This window comes from Haemorhous mexicanus, chromosome 18 (assembly GCF_027477595.1).
Source record: "Haemorhous mexicanus isolate bHaeMex1 chromosome 18, bHaeMex1.pri, whole genome shotgun sequence".
Classification (NCBI taxonomy): domain Eukaryota; kingdom Metazoa; phylum Chordata; class Aves; order Passeriformes; family Fringillidae; genus Haemorhous; species Haemorhous mexicanus.
Genome location: NC_082358.1, coordinates 8,725,343 through 8,743,915, shown reverse-complemented (window position 1 = coordinate 8,743,915; position 18,573 = coordinate 8,725,343). Strand labels below are relative to the sequence as shown.

The following is an 18,573-nucleotide window of genomic DNA, read 5'->3' as shown; positions in this document are numbered from 1 at the left end:
GGGACAGATGGGACTCGTGGTGCTGCCGGCAATCCCTGGCCAAGGGCTGCGGGAGCAAGTGGAGAGACCCCAGCCCACATGGGGAGCAGCCCTGGGATCCTGTATGATATGGAGTGCTGTGGATATGGGATGCTCTGGGATGGGGGATGCTGTGAGCTATGGGATGCACTTAGCTGTGGAATGCTGTCAGATGCTTGGGATGCTGTGGGATATCAGATGCTGTGGGATGCTGTGGTCTGTGGGATGCTCTAGGCTGTGGAATGATGTAGGCTTGTGAGATGCCCTGGGCTATGGGATCCTGTGGGATGCTGTGGGATGCCCTGGTCTGTGGAGTACCACACAAAGCAGTGAGCAAGGGCACTGCGATGCAGGGCTGGCTCCAGATGTGGCTCTAGGCATGACTGAAGGAGCAGACGCGGCTGTGAGCAGGCAGGCCCATGGTGCTGCCTGTGGGGATGCTGCTTTTGGTCCCCAGACCCAGTGCCACATCCCTGGCCAAAGGGGCTAGTGTGCCCAGGGCTGCCCCTTGCCAGCCATGCCAGCGCTCTGCCTGTGGTGACAGCAGAGGGATCGTCCTTATTAACTGCTGCAACACTCTAGGCATTGCACAAGGCTCAGGGAGAGCACGGCCAGCTGCCAGTCAGGTCCCCGTGTCACCCACTGGCCCTCAGATGGCACAACTCTGGCCTTCAGATGGCACCACTGCAGGAGAGGCAGCCCCGGAGCACCAGCTGCCTGCAGCGGAGCGCAGAGAGGAGGGGGGAGTGGGAGTGGGGGCTCCAGTGAGATGAGGGGGGAGTGAGAGTGGGGGCTCTGGCCGGGAACAATGAACTGCCACGAGCCCGGCTATTGTTGTGACTCCGAAGGTCACGGTGCTTCCTGGGGACTGGGAGTGGGACAGGGACATGGGAAGGGAGAGAATGTGGAAAAAGAGGGATGGGAACAGTGAGCAGGGATGGGGACAAGAGAGAGGTGGGACAGAGATGAGAACAGGGAAAGAGGGGAAAGGGTTGAGAACACAGAAAAACGTACAGAGGAAGGAGAAGGGAAAGAGGGGTCAGTGGAAAGGGTCTGTGGACAGAGATGAGAACAGGGAAGATGGATGGGAATGAGAACTGGGAACAGGGATAGGAACAGGGAGCAAGGACAAGGAAAGGAGAAAGGGCCAAGAAGCAGGAACAGGGACAGGGATGGAGACAAGACAAGGACAGGCGACAGGAAGGGGCAGGGGACAGGGATGGGGGTGAGGACTCCCGCCCGGCAGACCCGTCCTTCCCTGGCCCCGGGGACTGGCGGTAGGAGACAAAGGCGGTGGGAGGCAGAGGCATGTGGCCCCCCCTCCCGTCTCCCCCCGTCCCCCTGTGTCCCCATTGTCCGTGGCCGGGGTGGGGGGAGGAACCAGGGGGAGGGACCAGGTACCCCACAGTGTCGTGATGCCCGGGGCACCCCGCGCTACCAGCGGCTCGGGGGGCTCTGGGGGGGCTCCGGGCGCGGCCGGGCGAAGCGGACCCCTCCCCCCCCCTCCCGCCTGCCTTCCTCCTCCTCCTCCCCCTCTTCTCCACCTCCTTCTCTTCCTCCTCCTCCTCCTCCTCGCCGCCCTGCCGCCTCCCCGCCCCTCGCACTCGCCTCCCCGCGCCTCTCCGTGCGCACCGCCGGGGCCGAGCGCCGGGGCCGGGGCGGGGGGGGCCGGGGCCGGTGCGGGGGCCGGGGCCGGTGGCGGTGCCGGTACCGGAGGTGTCCAGCGCTGCCCGGCCCCGCCATGCCCCGCTCCTTCCTGGTGAAGAAGCTGAAAGCGGAGGCGTTCCCGGCCGCCGGGGCCCCTGCGCCCCCCTACGCCCCCCTGGAGCCCCCCTACACGCTGCCTGGCCCCGCCGCCGGCGATGGTGAGTGCGGGGCCGGGGGTCCGGAGGGGCCCCCCCGCCTCTATTGTCTGTGCGCCCGGCGGGGCACGGGGAAGGAGACACGGGGGGACGCAGGGCAGGACGGGGAGGGGGTCCCCGCGTTGTGTCCCGCGGAGGGCGAGGGGTGCCGGGTGGGGTGTGTCATCCCTCGCGGTCGTCTTGTCCCCGGCTCCGGGGCCACCGGCCGCTGTCGAAGTTGGTCCTTGGGGAAACATCCCCTGCGTGACAGCGTCAGCCCCGTGGGCAGCCCCGAGTCCCCCCCGCCCGTGGGACACCGATATGGGCTCCTTCCCACGACAAGTTGGGGGGGTAAGAAGCAACCGGTCTGCGGGGGCGGCGGGGGGCGGCAGCCTCGCCGTGCCGGAAGATTTCATTGTTCGCAGCGGTGCCCCGAGCCCCCCTGGGAGCACGGCGGGGGCCGGCGCCGTCCGGGGCACGGGGAGCGGGGGGGAGACTAGAGGGTGCCCCAGCAGCGGGAGAGGTGCAAAAGGCTGGACTTGGGGTGGCCGTGGTCCTTAGAATCCCGTCCTGCCGGGGAACACTGGGGTGGACTCGGAGTTCCCCGGGCTTGGCACAGCCCCACAACGGGGCAGCCCAGGCACCTGCCCAGAAAGAGGGGCTGGCCGTGGGTCGGGGGCTCTGTTGCATAGGCTGGGGAGTCCTGGCTGCTCGTGGATTGGGAAACGGAGCTGAATGCGGGATTGGGCCCGATCCACTCACAAGCTAACATCGCCCAGCCGCTGCTGTGCTTGTCCCCCCTTTTCTAGTGATCCCCAGCCCTTGGTGGGCTTTCCCTGCCAGGGACTGGGGTACGAAGCCTGTCTGATCTGGGGGTCCTCTGCTTCCCCCTATCAAGCAGGAGCCGGTGGGGGAGGGATGTGCTGCAGCTGGGCAGAAGCTGCCGACGCTGCTCTCCTGGAAATAACCTTGCTGCATGCTCGGAGGCAGCGTGAGAAATTGCTGAGCAGAGCGCTTTCTGCACAGCCCGCGCTGTCAGCACGGCGCGGGGGATGGGGGGGCCCGGCTCAGCCCCCTCCCCACAATAGGCACCCCTGGCCACCACAGGACAAACGGCAGCACTTGCTTGCCAAGGGGTCCCGTGGGTGCTGCCAGAGGCTGTGTGGATTTAGGGGATGCTCAGCTGCAGCTGTGCTGGGATGTTTCTGCTGCCCCATGGTATGCATGGGTCAGCCCAGCTGTGCACTGACCCCAGGCCCCCAGTAGCCCCTCTGTCACTATCAGTGAGGATGAGGCCTCTGAAGCAGCTTGCAAGGACCAGTTTGCACAAGACAGGGGATTGCTAGGACCAATTTGGGGGGTGCCAGTACATCCCCAAGAATGCTGGCCTGGTGGGAAGGGGGCTGCACTGCTTCTCCTGCTGTGATCTTTGTGTGACAGCACAGAGGGACTGGGATGCAAACGCAGTGCCTGCTCTGACACAGGTTGGGAGACCCACATACGGAGCAGTGTCATGAGCAGACTTGCACCAATGACACATGTGTGTGACGCCAGTGGAGCGGTACCTGAGCCTGGCTCCACATCTGGGGGGCTGTTGGGAGCTCAGTTTGGCAGGAGGTCAGGGACTCAGTGCTGCTGCCCTCCTAGTGCTGTCCCATCTGCAAGGAATAGGCCCTGCAGGGACAGCAGAGAGGTGGGGGTTTTTCTCAGCCCCTTTGCTGAGGAAGGGGAACCTGGAGCAGCCTCATCCCGGCTGCCCACAGAGCGTAGCTCATTACCGGCACGGCCCCGGTGAACAATGAGCTCCCGGCACCGACAGCTGTCTGGCAGCTAATAGCCCCTGGGGGCTGCCCGCAGCCGGGGCAGGCGCAGCTGGACGTTCCGCAGCTCCATCCCCAGTTCCCATCTCAGGCAGCCCTGCGGGATGGGACCCATCCTGCTGACAGATGCAGATAGGAGCCAGGGCAGGACAATGCAGCTCTGGTGCTCAGTGGCTCAGCACGGACAGGAAACAGTTTTGGGGGGACAACCCTGGTTCTGCACCTTCTATGGGAAATTTTAGCTTGTGGCTTTTTCCTGTCCCTGGTGTGGCTGCTCTGGAGGGACAATGACCCCACTGTGTTGTCCCCACAGGGTACCTCCAGCACTGCCTGGCGCCAGCCGGCTACGACACTGACAAGAAGCAAGGCCTGCCACCACCACCACCAGACCCAGCCTACGCACCCGGCCATGAGGAGTACAGCGATCCCGAGAGCCCCCAGTCCAGCTTTTCCGCCCGCTACTTCAACGGGGAGGCGGCAGTGACAGACAGCTATTCCATGGATGCCTTCTTCATCACGGACGGGCGGTCGCGCCGGCGCAGCGAGAGCCAGCGCCGTGGCAGCCACCGCCACTCCTGCCCCGAGTGCGGCAAGACCTACGCCACCTCCTCCAACCTCAGCCGGCACAAGCAGACCCACCGCAGCCTGGACAGCAAGATGGCGAGGAAATGCCCCACCTGTGGCAAGGCGTACGTCTCCATGCCCGCCCTGGCCATGCACGTCCTCACCCACAACCTCAAGCACAAGTGCGACGTGTGCGGCAAAGCCTTCAGCCGGCCCTGGCTGCTGCAGGGCCACATGCGGTCCCACACCGGGGAGAAGCCGTTCGGCTGCTCCCACTGCGGGAAAGCCTTCGCCGACCGCTCCAACCTGCGCGCCCACATGCAGACCCACTCCGCCTTCAAGCACTACAAGTGCAAGCAGTGCGAGAAGACCTTCGCCCTCAAGTCGTACCTCAACAAGCACTACGAGTCCGCCTGCTTCAAGGGCTCCGAACACAGCTGTGCAATAGGGAACTAGACCCCCAAGCCCTGTGGCACATCCCCATTCCCAACCTCATCCTTCTATCCAATCCCCATCCCCGTCCCCATGTCATCCCATGCCCATCCCTATTCCCCTATGCATCCCATCCTGTCCCCATCCCCATCCCATCCTGGCCCCAGTCCCTGGGCCAGCACTCCTGCAGCTGCAGCCAGCTGGTTTGCTGCTGTGCTCAGACTGGAGGACACATCCCCACAGACTCAGTCCCCATCTGCTCCCTGGGAAGGGGGTCCCCCACAGTGGGACCCAGCTCATTTCCCTTGGGTCTCAGAGCCCCCCCGCAGCCAGGCAGGTCTCTCTGCGGCGGACTCACCTGGGGACCTCTTCCCGATTCAGGAGACACTTTCCTCCCCTAGCTTGTGACTTTCACCTCTATTTATTTAATTTATTACTATTATTTATTTAGAGCTGCTGCTTCTCTTCCCGGGGGATCCCGGGGGAGAAAAGACACTTTTCTGCTCCCCGCTAGGAGCAAACCCTCCCCTTGACCCTAATCTTCATGAGACCATGGGCTGGTGTTACTGCCAGCTTGGCAGGACTGATGGCCACTGAGGCTGACAGAGGGCAGGGCTGCCAGTCACCCTTGGACCCTCGGGTCCCTGCAGCCCACCACAGAGGGCACCCAGCTGCCCCTCTGCCCCGTGGCACAGCGTTCACCCTGGCACTGCAGATCCGCAGCGCTGGAGTCAGGGGAAGAGCCAAGGGAGGAGCCAGGGGCTTCCAGCAGAGATCCACAGGACATGACCTCCGTTGGCTCCCAGCTCCCAGCTTGGCCAGGCACAACTGGCCCCTGCCACGGAGATGGGGAATAGCCCCCCCAGGCAGGTGCAGCCCCCCTCACCATGCAAAGGGCTGGGCTGGCAGCTGGGCTGGAGACCCAGCCCTGGGGCAGGTAGTACCCAAACCCCCAACCACCCCCCCATGTATCTCCAGCCCCTTCTCCAGCCGGCTCCCGGCTCCCTCGCCATTGTCCCCCACCTGCACTCAGGAGGAGGGGGTCAGAGTAGCTGTAAAGTTTGGGTGAGTTTATTTAAATGTTCTTATTTATATTATTTATAACTTATGCTTTTCACTATTTATTTGTCAAGACTGGCCGGGCCATGCCAGCGCTGGCTCGCAGGAGGTGGCAGAGCTGCAGCAGAACTGCCGTGCCCAGGACACAGCCACGGTGACACGGACGGGGACAGGACCCCAGAGCGGACTGTGTGGCGGGCACGGAGGCAGGAGGGCACGAGCTGGCCCGGCAGCCCAGGCTGCATGTCCTGCAAGCCTCCCACAAAGGCAAAGCCCTTCTTATTTGTCTTCCTTGCTTCCACGGGCTCCTGCTTTGCTCCGTACCCCGCGCCAGCTCAGCGGGGACAAACCAGCCACTCTATGCAACCTCCCGGCGGAGCGCCCCCGCACCGGCCCCGGAGCAAGCGCCGCTCACGGCATTCCGGAGCCGGGCCCGACCCACGCCTCCGCTTCCTACCTCGGGCCGCGAGTTGCCACAGCCCCATCACCCTGTGCCGGTCCCCAACACTTCGGGACTCAGCCCGGCACCCCACGGGGCCGCACTCGCGCACCCCCACACCGTCTTCCTGCGCCGTCTTCCTCCCTGCGCCGTCTTCCTCCCGCTGCCTCGGTGCCTGTGTTGGTCACGGGTTGAGTGGGGATGTCCCTGTCATGGTCCTCGCTGCCATGGCACGGTGACCACACATCCGCACCCCACAGAGGGGATGAGCATCGCCCTGGCCACGCAGGCACCCCGCCGGGTTTTCCCCACGATGCCGGCGCCGTTCCGCGGAGCACGGTGTCCTGAGGCCGGCAGGCTTGGAGCACTGCGCTGCTGCCCCTCTCTCCTGTAAATAGCAGATACTACAGCAATAATTTTCCGTGCATGATAGATTTTTTCTGCCAGGTTTTGTACTCGCCAGCCCCAGTATGACAAGTCTACTGAGATCCGGCCACCCGCAGTATTACTTGTAATGCAATTCAGGGATATAAAAGGGATTTCTGCCACTAACCATGTGTCTTGGGGAATTGTGTCGGCGGTGGCGGGTGGTGGCACGCGAGCCACCACCCTGCCCATCCCACGGTGCCCTGTGCCCACGCCCACTCCTGGGCTGGAGCATCCTGGGGAGAACTGCCCCAAATAGAGGGGACATGTCCTGGCAGCCCGTTGGGAACGGGTGGCTGAGGCGCCCTGGGCATTCCATGCTGCCCACATGGCCCTGCCAGCCCTTCAGCCAGCGGGCAGCAGCCAGACAACCCCTGCTGTGACAAGGAGGGGTTACGATGCCACCCTGCCCGTGAGAGCGCCGGGGGCTGGGAGCGCGGCAGAGCGCTGACCTGGAAGTAAAGCGGAGTGTGAAATCCCGGCAGCGGGCGCAGAGCCCGGCGGGCAGCCCGGGAAGGGCGCCGGTAATGCTCACACAGCCCCGGGGCGCCGCTGCGCGGGATGGGGAGGATTCTGTGAGCAAATTTTATTTGAACTCGCCGGTGACGACAACCCAGTAGAGCCCCTGCTCCCAGGGGCAGACAGGCGCCCTGCCCATTCCTGCTCCCCACCCCTCTTTCCTCATCCTTTCCCAGATGTGAGTGCCAGTGGGGGAAGGCAAATTATTTTTAGCATCCAGCTTGTCAGCACAGACCTAACTGAGCCCTGGGCTCCCAGTGACGCCAGTGCAATCTTTCACCCACAAAGTCATTACCAGATTCACCTTGCAAGAAGCTAATTCCAGAGCCTCACAAAACCATCCCTGACCATCATCTGCACACTTCCGAGTCAGCTCTGGGGCTGGGGACCCTCCATGACACCAGGGAGCCAGGGTGAGGGCACTGGGAGCAGTCATGCCCTGTCATTGTGTCCCTGCTGTGGATTCAGGGTGTCCCGGTTTCAGCAGCCAGAGGAGTGGGAGACCCAGTTCCTCCCGGGAGCCTCTCCCTGTTTGGAGCACTGGTCTGAAGAAATGACCTACAAAGACTCAGGGCTGAAGTTCTTCGCTGCCTGCCCAGCTGTGGAGCATCCCAGCATCACTGCTCAGCTCTGCAGTTGTTTCATGCCTCATCTTCCTTACTATGGACCCTGCAGGTGTCAGCACTGCCGGGAGGGGGTTTTGGGTTGGGGACATGTTCCTGGTACAGCCAGGCAGGTGGGGTCATATCCCAACTCTCACCTGCACGATGATCCTAGTGCCCCGGCCCGGCCAGGTGGGACCCGAGACCCTCAGGGGGCAGGACAGGGACCCCCAGCACACACGGTGGGGGGCTCAGCTGCCGCATGCCCATGGGTGTCTCATGGGAAGGAGAAGCCGAGGGCAGCCCTGACCGCAGGCTCTCCGGAGCAGGCAGCGGGCCAGCCGGCTCTGGCACCCGGCCCGGAAGTCTGCCCTGCCCCTTCACTGTGACTCTGCAAAACAGTGGGGCGGAGGCCGTGACGATGACGATGGCCGGGCAAGGAGGAAGTAGAGGGGTACGGCTGGGCTCTGCACTGCTCGGGGCAGAGCGGAGGGCTCGGCTGAGCACGAAAGAGGACGGCCGAGGCCAGCCGGCCGCCACAGCCATGGCAGAGGCCGAAGACAGGAGCATCCATACCCAGCACATCTCGGCCGTGCACAACGTGCCCATGCGGGTCCTCATCCGGCCCATCCCGGCAGAGCTGGAGCCGGGAAAGGTGCAGAGCCTGATGGAGACCCTGCAGGTGAGCACAGCCTCCGGGATGCAGAGGCAGCCCCTCCTGCACCCGTTCATAGGGCACTGCTGGGGAAGCTGTCAGCACTCAAGCCCTGGCACAGTCAGGGGTGTCAGGGGAGGGTGGGAGTGCCGGGGTGTGTTGCTCTTGGATGACTCTTCCCCTTTCCAGGAGGATCCCGAGCGGGTTCCCCCCATCGACGTGCTCTGGATCAAAGGCAGTGAGGGCGGCGATTATTTCTACTCCTTCGGGGGCTGCCACCGCTATGCTGCCCACCAGGCACTCTGCCGGGAGACCATCCCCGCCAAGATCATCCCCTCCACCCTCAGCGACCTCCGTACCTACCTCGGCTCCTCCACGCCTCACCTGCGCTAGCCCAGCACCCCCAGGATGCCCAGCAGCCCCTTCTATCCCTGTTGGTTCCAACCCGTGAACCCTTGATGAGGACGTGGCCGGCGTCCCCAGCCCTGGGGTGTCGCCATGGTCCCTCCAGCCGGGAGGGGTCAGGGTCCCCAGACTTGGAAGGTCCCCGGGGTCCCGGCAGCCGGGATGGGTCGGGCTCTCACCGGTACCGGCAGGCGCCCGGCAGCGCCGGCAGGTGGCGCTGTTGTGCCGCGCTGCGCCGCCTGGAGCGACCGCGCGGACGGGGACGGGACGGGACGAACCGGGCCGGGATGAACAGGTTGGGGTGGGATGAACGGGAGCACGGCACAATCGGGAATAGCTGAACCGTGATGGAACAGGCTAAACCGGGGCACGGCTCAACCGGGAATAGCTGAACCGGGATGGAATGGGCTTAACCGGGGCATGGCTCAAGCGGGAATGGCGGAACCGGAGCACACTGGAACTGGGACAAGTCACAGCTCATTCGGGGCGCAGCTGAACCGGGAAGGGGTACAGGCGAACTGGGACATAACAGAATTAGGGCACGGGGAAGAGACACAGCCGACCTGGTGTGGCCAGTTCCCCCCCTCCCTCACCGACTCTGGGCTCACCAGTGTCCCAGTCTCCGTGGGGGGCATCTCCAAAATCCTGTGGTGGGGACAGCCGCTGCTGCACCTGGAATAAAGATGATCAAAATCTCTGCAGCTCCTTGGCGTGGTGCTAGAGGGTGCTGAGGTTGGGAGCAGGGATGCAGTGGTCCAACATGGCACAGCACAGCACAGCATGGTGGCCTGGCACCCGCAAGAGCTGTGGCTGTGGGCACACAGAACAAGGACAGAGGCTTTGCAAGGGGATGGATGTTCTATGAGGAATGGATACTGTGTTAGGAGATGGATGCTGTGACAGGACAATGTTCTGCCAGCCCACCCTGCCATGGAGCTGAATTCAGGGTCAGCTCTGGCCCAGCTGTGGGGGCTCATGTGGTCCTGCCATGCTGAGATGCTGTCATTTCTGCAAGCACCACGTCGTCACCCCACATGCAGCCTGAAAAAACGCCTCAAGCATCCCCTGGGCATCCCAGCATCCTTCTAAGTCGAGAGCCTCCATCCAGGGAGGGGAAAGGCCACTGACTCACTCACCACGCCGTGAGTCAGCAGAAGGACTGGGACGGGAGCTGCGGCCGGACACTTCTGCCCCATCAGCCATGCTCCTCCCTGAACGGACCCTGTTCCCCTAGGGCAGAAACGGGCTGGGAGAGGAGGGCACGGCCAATTCGTCTGCATGGCAGGAGCTGGCAGTGCTGGCATGGGACAGGGCACAATTTCCCGCTGCCTCCACATTTCTGCAGGATCCGCTGGGGAGGAAGAGCAGGGTGGGCTGGGGGTGCTGGGCGAGGGGAAGGGACGGGAGGGAGACTCCGGCACGGCCGAGCTGCATGTGCTGCATGAAAGCAGCTGTGTGCCGGGAGGAAGCCCTGCAAGCACTCACGGAGAGCAGCCCGGGCCCGCAGGTCCCTGATGGGCCATAAATTTCTCCTCAGAATTGTGGCGTGCTAAAAAGTTTCCTCTTGTTAGAGAGCAGGGGGGTGGTGGGAGGAGGTAGCAGCTCCTGCGGCAGCTCCTGGGGCAATGTGGACATTTCCAGAGTGGCCCCAAACGGGTGTCCCATGGCAGGGACTGATGTCTGCCCATATCCTGTGTGCTCCCACTGCTGGGCATCTCACATGAACGCTGTTTGTCCCACTCTCCCAGACTTGTGCCCTCACCCCTTGGATAAGAGGCAGCTCAGCAGAACTGGGAATTCCACAAAGTGGGAATGAACTGAGGCTGCCCAGATCCTGCAACTTGCTTTCCTGCAAGCCATGGAGGCTCCTTCCAGCTGGGAAGCCTGCTGCAGGATCTGCTTTTCCAGCTTACCATCCCCTGCAAACAGTGCCAAAGGTCCATGCCAGTCCCAGGGTGTCCTGACACAACTCCCAGAGCTCCCTGGCACCCGAGCTGTGTCCAAGGTGCTGTGTGAGCGTCTCCAGGGCTGACTGATGCATCCGTGGGGCTGGCATGGTGTGGGCAGTGGGAGCTGGTTCCCAGCTGGGGCTGCGGGTGCCACAAGCCCCTGGCTGGCACAGGACGGGGTCTCTGCATTGCCTACATCTATCCGTCCTCCACCTGTCCCCCTTCCCTCTGCCTGACCCGCGGGGTCTCTGGTGTCGCCGGCTGACAGCCGATCCGGCTGCCTCCAATCCATTCGTTCCAGGGCAGGAACAAAGGAGCTTTGTGGGCTCCCCCCAGCCTGAGCCGGAGGGGGGGGGGGTGTCCCAGCTCCGGAACTGGGACAGACTTCCCCGTGCGACAGGCGTGTAATGCCTTCCAGACCAGCAGCCCCAGCCCTCAGGTACAGCCCAGGGGCTGGGGTGGGCTGGTGCTTCCCACACTGCCTGGGGACCCACTAGGTCACCCCGATACAGCCCTGATCCAGGAAAATGGGGAAACTCTCCTGTTCCCCCAAGTGTTTCACAATGCCCAATCCCCATGGCACTCACTGCTCCTCCCCACCCAGGGGGCTCCGGGGGGGTCCCTGATTTTCCATCTCTGGTCTACCAGTGTTGGGGAGCAGGGATAGACTCCCTTGGGATGAGACCCCTGCCTTACTGGGCTCAGCTGGACTCGGACACTGTGTGTGCCTAGCTGGACAGGATGGGGCAGCTCCCAGGCCTTTGGCCTCACTGGCCTGAGCACCCTGAAACTGGGGAGTCACAGGCAGAGGGACTAGTCCTGGACATCTCTCAGTGCCAAGGTCTGGTCAGGGGCTGTGGACTCAGGGCACTGAGTAGGACGGGATGGGGCAGGATGGAATAGGATGGGACATGATAGGACAGGGTGGGATGGGATGGGGTAGGATGGGATGGGATGGGATGGGATGGGATGGGATGGGATGGGATGGGATGGGATGGGATGGGATGGGATGGGATGGGATGGGATGGGATGGGATGGGATGGGATGGGATGGGGTAGAGTTGAATAGATCAGTCCAGCACTGCTTCACCAGGGCTCAGCAGGGTCAGGCCCAGTGTCCTGGTGACCACATGTTCCAGCACTGCCGCGGGTCTGGAATCCATTTGCCTCGCCGGCCGTGGTGTTTTCCCAGCAGGGCTGGAGCATTCCCGCGGGGCTGGGGGCAGCCCCGGCCCCTGCCCCATCTGCTCCCTGTTTATTTTCTTACACTTAAGTATCACCTCGAAGATAAACACTCCCTGGTGTGGGGGACAGGGGGCATTTCCCTGGCAGCAGAGGCAGGACCCAGCCCTGAGGGTGCCCAGCACCCTGACCCCACAATTTCTGCCAAGCAGGAGATGCCTGGCTGGACTGGAGTCAGGGCTGTGACCCCAAGCTCAGGCCATGTCCCCTCCATGCTCTCTGTCGCTTGCAGAGTCCTGTGAATGCTTGAGCCACTGCCTGGTGCTGCCCTCTGCCCGGGGGTCAATTAGTTGGCTGGATTAGCTGTGGTGCCAAACCACACCATGTCCTGGCCCCCACTCGAGCTAGTAGAAGATTTGTGATGCCTCAAGTGCACCTCGCACTGCCCAGCTGAGCTAGAGCCCAGGTCACAGTGCTGGGGGAGCTGGGGGGGCCCAGGCACAGGGGTTCACCTGTACCAGATGCCTGCCAGGCAGCACAGGAAAACCTGGCTGCTGCCACATGTCCTCTGGCCCTGCAGCCACAGCCTCCACAGGCAGCTGGACAGGCAGGGAGCTGGCAGCATTCCCTGTTTCCCATGGCTCCTGCTGCTCTCCCAGCCAGGGATGACAGCTCCTGTCCATCCATCCTTCTGTGTGCAGCATCTGGTGAGGTGGTGGTCACACATACACGTCTGTGCCAACACGGAGGTGTCACTGCAGCAGGAGGTGGTGGCATTTGGGGTTTACCTGGCACCCACAGGCACACATCCACATCCATGTGGAACTGCACAAACATGTGTACACAGCCCCACACTCACATACATCCCTGTGCACACACTGTGCACACGTCCATGCATGCTTGGATGTACAGATGTGTGCAGTTGCACACCCCCACACACACTCACGGGCACACGTGTGCTGTCCCCACCCCACACTGAGCCATCTCCTGTCTGCTGTTCCTTCCCTGCCTGTGCCCTGCCATGTTCCAGACCCCACAGGCCACCAGCACCCCACATGTGGCCATGCCCCCCCAGAAAAGCCCTGGGGTGGTTCGGCTGGGTGTGGGGACTGGGTGACCCCCCCCAGCCTGTCCCTGCCAGCTGGTGGCCATGTGTGGGACGTGCAGCTGAGTACACAGCCCCTGCCATCCGTCTTACCACCTGTCAGGGCCAGGAGCTGCTGTGGACCCCCAGCCATGGCCCAGCAAGACTCTGGGGTGAGAGGAGGGCAGAGTGGGGGTTCCCCTCTCTGTACAGGCACCTGCCTGTTCCCTGTCATGCCAAGGGCCTGCCCGTCTGCAGCTTTGCCCCTGGCACTGCCTGCACGACCCTTCTGTGGGGGTCTGCACTTGGGCAAATGCTACAGGAGAAGGTTGGGGTCTCTCATGGGGACTGATGCATGGTGAGAGCTGCCAGTGCAGAGACAGTGCAGACCCCTGCCCATCCTCATCCCCAGGAGGATCCCTGTCCTCTTGCTCAGCCCTGCATGTCCCCAGCCCCGGTGTGGCCCTGTATGTCCCCTGCTCCAGTGGAACCCCTGGCCCTCGGTGCAGCCCTACATGTCCCCAGCCCCAGCCAGACCACCAGCCCCCAGCCCATCTCTCTGCCCCCCACTGCGTGATTTACAGGCTCTGCACAGGCAGACAAATGGTGAAGGAAAACAGGGCAGGGGGTCCCGCCAGCCAGGGGCTGCCTGTGCCCTGTGGGGGGCAAAGGGGCCGTTTGCTCACAGCCAGCAGGATGGGAGGCAGTGAAGTGGTGCCTGTGCCAGGCAGCACAGCTGCCTCTGTCATGGTCCAGCAGCCACAAGCCCTGGAAGCAGTAGGAGAGCCCATGGGGGGACCCAGACCCCAGGAGCCATACCACACACTGCAGTACTGCAATCTGCTTTTGCCCATGGGGCACTGAGGAACATGATGCCACCCCCCCCATGGCCCCCAGCGCACCCCACTGCCCACCTCACTGGGGTGTTGGTGATATCCCAGCTGCATTCCATGGCCACTGTCTCAGCCCTGGCAAGCCTCCAAGATTTCTCCCAGCATCCTTCTCTGGCTGTGGAGCTGCTGGAGAGTGGGGACTGCAGCTGGCACTGCCAAGTCTCCCAGTCACATCCCCAGCAGCCCTGGGGCCATCCGCCAGGAGCCAGGTCCTGCCCTCCACATGTTTTTGCTGCTTGACCTGCATCATGCCTGGAGTATCGTGGAGGAGGAGGAAGGGGAGGAAGGCAGGCAGGAAGCCTCCTGCCTCCTTGGTTCAGCTGGTGACCCCCCTGCCTGCTCCTGGGAGGGTTGGGCTCAGGGCTGGGGGGTTGAAGGCAGAGTGTGACCTGCATAGAGCCCTCTGGTGAGGAGGAGCAAGGCCATAGTCTGTGGTATTGAGTGCCAAGGAATGACAAGGAGGGACAGTCAGGCTGGGGGGCACTCCCAGCCCTTCCCAGGACACCGGTGATTCCCGCTGCTGCCAGCTCATCGCTCGCCTCTCAGGAAAAGACTCCGTGTTTCCACTGCCGGCACACACCTTCCTCCTGGGCGGGAGGAAATGCTTCTGGCAGCGCTGCCGGCAGTGCTGCCCGTGCCTCTCCATGTCTCCCTGTCACCTCCCATGGTGAGCAGGCACCGGGAACATAGGAGCAAGGAATGCATCCCTGGGGGGGGCTGCCTGCCCTTGCTGCTCCCTGACTGCTCCGGGCATCCTCCTGGGCACAGACCCTGTCCCAGGGGGGCATGGTAGGGTGTGGGCAGCAGCATGTCTCCCACAGGCATTCCTCTGATAAACACTCCAGGCACTGCACCAGTGCCACCCACTCGTGGTTGCCTTCCCTATTCCAGGCCCTGTGCCCCAGGTTCTTCTCATGCCACCCTGTGTGGGACCCATGGCTGGCAAGGGACAGCCAGGCAGGGGCTGGGGACACGCTGCCTGTGCGCTGATTGTGTAAGACATTGCTCTGCAGGCGCCAGAGGCCATGGCACAGGAAACACTTGTCGGACAGTGCCCCGGGCACTGCCACGGTTCAGTTACCACCGTGGGCATGACCTGGGGTCAAGGTGCCCGCAGCCAGGCCAGCGTGCCGGAGTGGGGCCAGGCCAGTGGCCAGAGCCAGCCCAGGCTCCGAGGGCTGGGGTGAGGACGCTGGCCTCTGGCCACTGGCCGCTGGCCGGAGCTCGGGGGGCCGGCTGGGGGTGGGCTCCGGAGCCAGCCCCTCCCCGGCCGTATAAATCCCGATTCCCCCTGTAGACAGTCGTTCCAGCCCTGCTCAGCTGCCGCGGCGGAGCAGCAGCGGGAAGGCGTCCGGAGCGGCCGTCGCAGCTGTGCCGGCGGGGGAAGGCTCCCCGCAGCCCCGGGGGTGCCCCCAGCAGGGCCGGGGGTGCGGGCGGGCACCCCACCATGGCCTTCACCATGCTGCGCCCTGTGGCCGCCCGCGTGCTCTACCCCGACCTTAGCATGCTGTCGGAGGACGAGGAGAACCGGAGCGAGAGCGACACGTCGGACCAGTCGTTCGGCTGCTGCGAGGGCGCCGAGGCTCGCCGCAAGCTGCCGCGGAAGTCGGGGCCGATGGTGATGGTGAAGCAGAGGCAGGCGGCGAACGCACGGGAGCGGGACCGGACCCAGAGCGTCAACACGGCCTTCACCGCCCTGCGAACCCTCATCCCCACCGAGCCGGTGGATCGGAAGCTGTCCAAGATCGAGACCCTCCGCCTGGCCTCCAGCTACATCTCCCACCTGGCCAACGTGCTGCTGCTGGGCGAGGGCTGTGAGGACGGGCAGCCCTGTTTCAGTGCCATCTATGGTGCCAAGGGCGACCTGGACAGCAAACAGCCCCGCAGCATCTGCACCTTCTGCCTCAGCAACCAGCGGAAAGGGGTGAGTGGGACTCTGGGATGGGTTAGGGTTCTCCCTCCCCTTGCTGGCCTGAGTGGGGCAGGAGGCTCAGCATGTCCCCAAGGGATGGGGGGCAGCAGACCCTGCCTGGGCTGAGCGGGGCAGGAGACTTGGCATGGCTCAGTGAGAGCCACAGCTTCTGGCTCCAGCTCCCACCAGAGGTTTTGGCTGCTCCTGGCCAAATCCTGCTTGTAGCCACACGCCTACAGCTCCTGCTCACGTCAGAGGGCTGGGCTGCTCCCCCACGTCCATCCGGGCTGGGAGGTCTCAGGGGTTAAACAGTCACCCCGGAGCTGGCGGCATTGGTTGTCCCAGGGGGCCTTAGAGTTCGCTGGATGACCTCTTCTCCATCTCCATCCCCGTCCCCATCCCCTTCTTCATACCCAACCCTGCCAGCCCACCAGCACTGCAGCAGGGCTACTCCAGCAGCTCTCTGATGTGATAAGGACAGGAAGAGCCCAGCAAACACCCCTCAAGGGGGCCCAGACAGAGTTCCCCGTCCAATGTTCCCATGCAAGGTCTGCTGGCAGCACTGGCACAGCTCCAACACAGCTGAGCGGGGCCATGGCAGAGCACCCCTGTCCTGCTCACTCAGATGATTCCCCCCAGCAGCCTGTGGCTCAAGGGACACCTTTCCTGTGGTGAGCCCACCCTGCTGGCCATGCCAAGGTGTGCTTGACCCAGGAATAGCTGTGTAGGATATGGGGTGCAGGGTGAGGGGCTGGAAGCTGCCCAACCTCTTGGACATCCCTTAGCAGGGCTGTGAGGAGGGGCTGCTGTACTTGCTAGTGTCCCCACAGACCCTCAAGATGTCCCATGTGTTACCCCAAGCAATACAGCTATGGGTCACACTCCAGCCCTCAGAGCTTTTTCACATTTTGCTGCTCCATTTTTAATTGCTCCCCTGTTCCTGCTGCACCCCTCAGCAGCCTCTCCAGCCCTCTTGGGGTCCTCTAGCCCTGGTCCCTGGCAGAGCTGGGATCCTCTGAGCTGCTTCCTGGGGCTGGAGCCAGGGGTCTGGCACAGTGCTGGATCCCCTAGGGGACCCTGTGGAGGCACTAGGGCTGGGAAACTCCTGCTGGAGGGCAATGGGGGGAGCTGAGTTGGGATCTGACTCTCATCCCAGCCCTGAGGCTGGCCTGGAAAGGGGCTGTACAGGGCTGGAAATGGGCAGGGCTGGAAATGGGTTGCACTGCACTGGAAATGGTCTGGAAATGGGCTGTACTGGACCATGCTTGGCAGTGCAAGGCTGGAAATAGGCTGGGTTGGAACTGGGCTCTGTTGGGCTCTGCTGAGTTATACCGGAATGTTCTGGGCTAAATCTGGACCATGCTGGTCTGTGCTGGGTTATACTGGGCAGTACTGTGCTGATGTTGTTCTCATAAACTGTGAGGTAGAGCTGAGTCTCCCTATCCCAGTTGGGACTCTGTCTGTCAAGGCTGTGGATCTGTCTAGGGCCGTGTGTCTCTCCTGGGGTGCTACTGGCCCTTGCCACAGGTCTGAGCCCTGCGGTGCTGAGCAGCCATGGGGACTGTGTCCTGCAGGGTGACCAGGCCAAGGAAGACCCACCTTGGAGGGCTCCACCACAGCGCCCACCTCTCAGCCACACACTCCACCACTCATCAGGCATAGCCCCATCTGTCTGTCTATCCACTCCAGGCAGCACAGAGCCACCCCAGGACTGACCCACCGGCCATCTCACAGTGGATCCCCATGGAGGAGTCGGTGTGGTGGACAGTGGGCAGGAGCAGGGTGCCCCCCACCCAGACACCCCATGGTACCTGCAGCTCTCCCTCCTCTCTCTGCAGGGCAGTCGGAGGGACCTCGGGGGCAACTGTCTGAAGGTGCGAGGGGTGACACCCCTGCGAGTGTCGCGGAGATGAGCCGGGCTCCGGCAGCGCCCACCTGACACAGCGGCAGAGGCGGACGGAGCCCGCGCACGCCAGCCCAGAGACCGCAGCGGGGAGGGAGGGAGCTGCTCACCTGAGGTGGCAGCGGCCGAGCCCAGGCTGGCACCACACCGACACTGGCCCTGGAGCCGGCAGTGGGGCGGGAGGACGCTCCCGTGGCTGAGGCTGCCCACGCGGGGCAGGGCCGGGGAGGGGGGTCCCCGCGCCCCGGGGCTGGACTGGAAGGGGCCTGTGTGCGGCCGGCGTCGAGGCGCTCCGGGGGGACGGTGTCGTGGCCCTGGGGATGCTGGTTGTGCACATGCAGCCGCTTGGAAAATAAAGCCTTATTTTTCTGATGGACCAGTGCATGCCTGTCACCCCCGTGTGGGGTGAGGTGGGGGTCTCTAAGATGGCTCTGGAGCCCCAGCCCTGCACTGCTGCTCTGTGCCGCTGGAACCAGTGTGACCATCCCAGCCCTACCCACAGTGGGACCATCCCAGCCTGTGCCACAGTGGAATTCACATGGGTAAGACCCCTGGGTGAGCTGTCCCTGTGTCCCCAGGCCCTGATGACAGCTTTAGCCCCACAAAGGTGTCAGAAGTCCCAAGGGGGTCAGTACCATGCCATGGGATGGGGATGGCACTGCCAGCCCTATGCTGCAGCCAGGGGTGCCCAAGTGGTGGGTCAGGGTTGGTGTAATTGCTTTGGTGCCCTGCCCTCCACCTGGTACATCATGACTGGCACAATGTCACTGCCACTGTGACTGCCACCATCGCCACTGCTGCCACCAGCACAATGACTGTCCCCACTGTGACTGCCACTGCCACCACCATGACCATACAGAGCCTTGTACAG

General features: G+C 63.4%; 3 protein-coding genes across 3 annotated transcripts; all 3 read left to right on the top strand.

Annotated features, from left to right (window-relative positions):
* The first annotated feature begins 1,716 nt into the window (after positions 1-1,716).
* SCRT2 (scratch family transcriptional repressor 2) lies at positions 1,717-6,725 on the top strand. Its single transcript, XM_059862651.1, has 2 exons — positions 1,717-1,883; positions 3,993-6,725. The coding sequence occupies exons 1-2, from the start codon at positions 1,760-1,762 to the stop codon at positions 4,697-4,699; spliced, it is 831 nt and encodes a 276-aa protein (XP_059718634.1). The 5' UTR covers positions 1,717-1,759; the 3' UTR covers positions 4,700-6,725.
* Positions 6,095-9,481, top strand: SRXN1 (sulfiredoxin 1). Its single transcript, XM_059863020.1, has 3 exons — positions 6,095-6,352; positions 7,896-8,402; positions 8,565-9,481. The coding sequence occupies exons 1-3, from the start codon at positions 6,095-6,097 to the stop codon at positions 8,766-8,768; spliced, it is 969 nt and encodes a 322-aa protein (XP_059719003.1). The 3' UTR covers positions 8,769-9,481.
* A 5,722-nt stretch (positions 9,482-15,203) lies between these two features.
* TCF15 (transcription factor 15) lies at positions 15,204-18,074 on the top strand. The gene is made up of 2 exons (XM_059862784.1): positions 15,204-15,811; positions 17,638-18,074. The coding sequence occupies exons 1-2, from the start codon at positions 15,335-15,337 to the stop codon at positions 17,710-17,712; spliced, it is 552 nt and encodes a 183-aa protein (XP_059718767.1). The 5' UTR covers positions 15,204-15,334; the 3' UTR covers positions 17,713-18,074.
* The last annotated feature ends 499 nt before the right edge of the window (positions 18,075-18,573 follow it).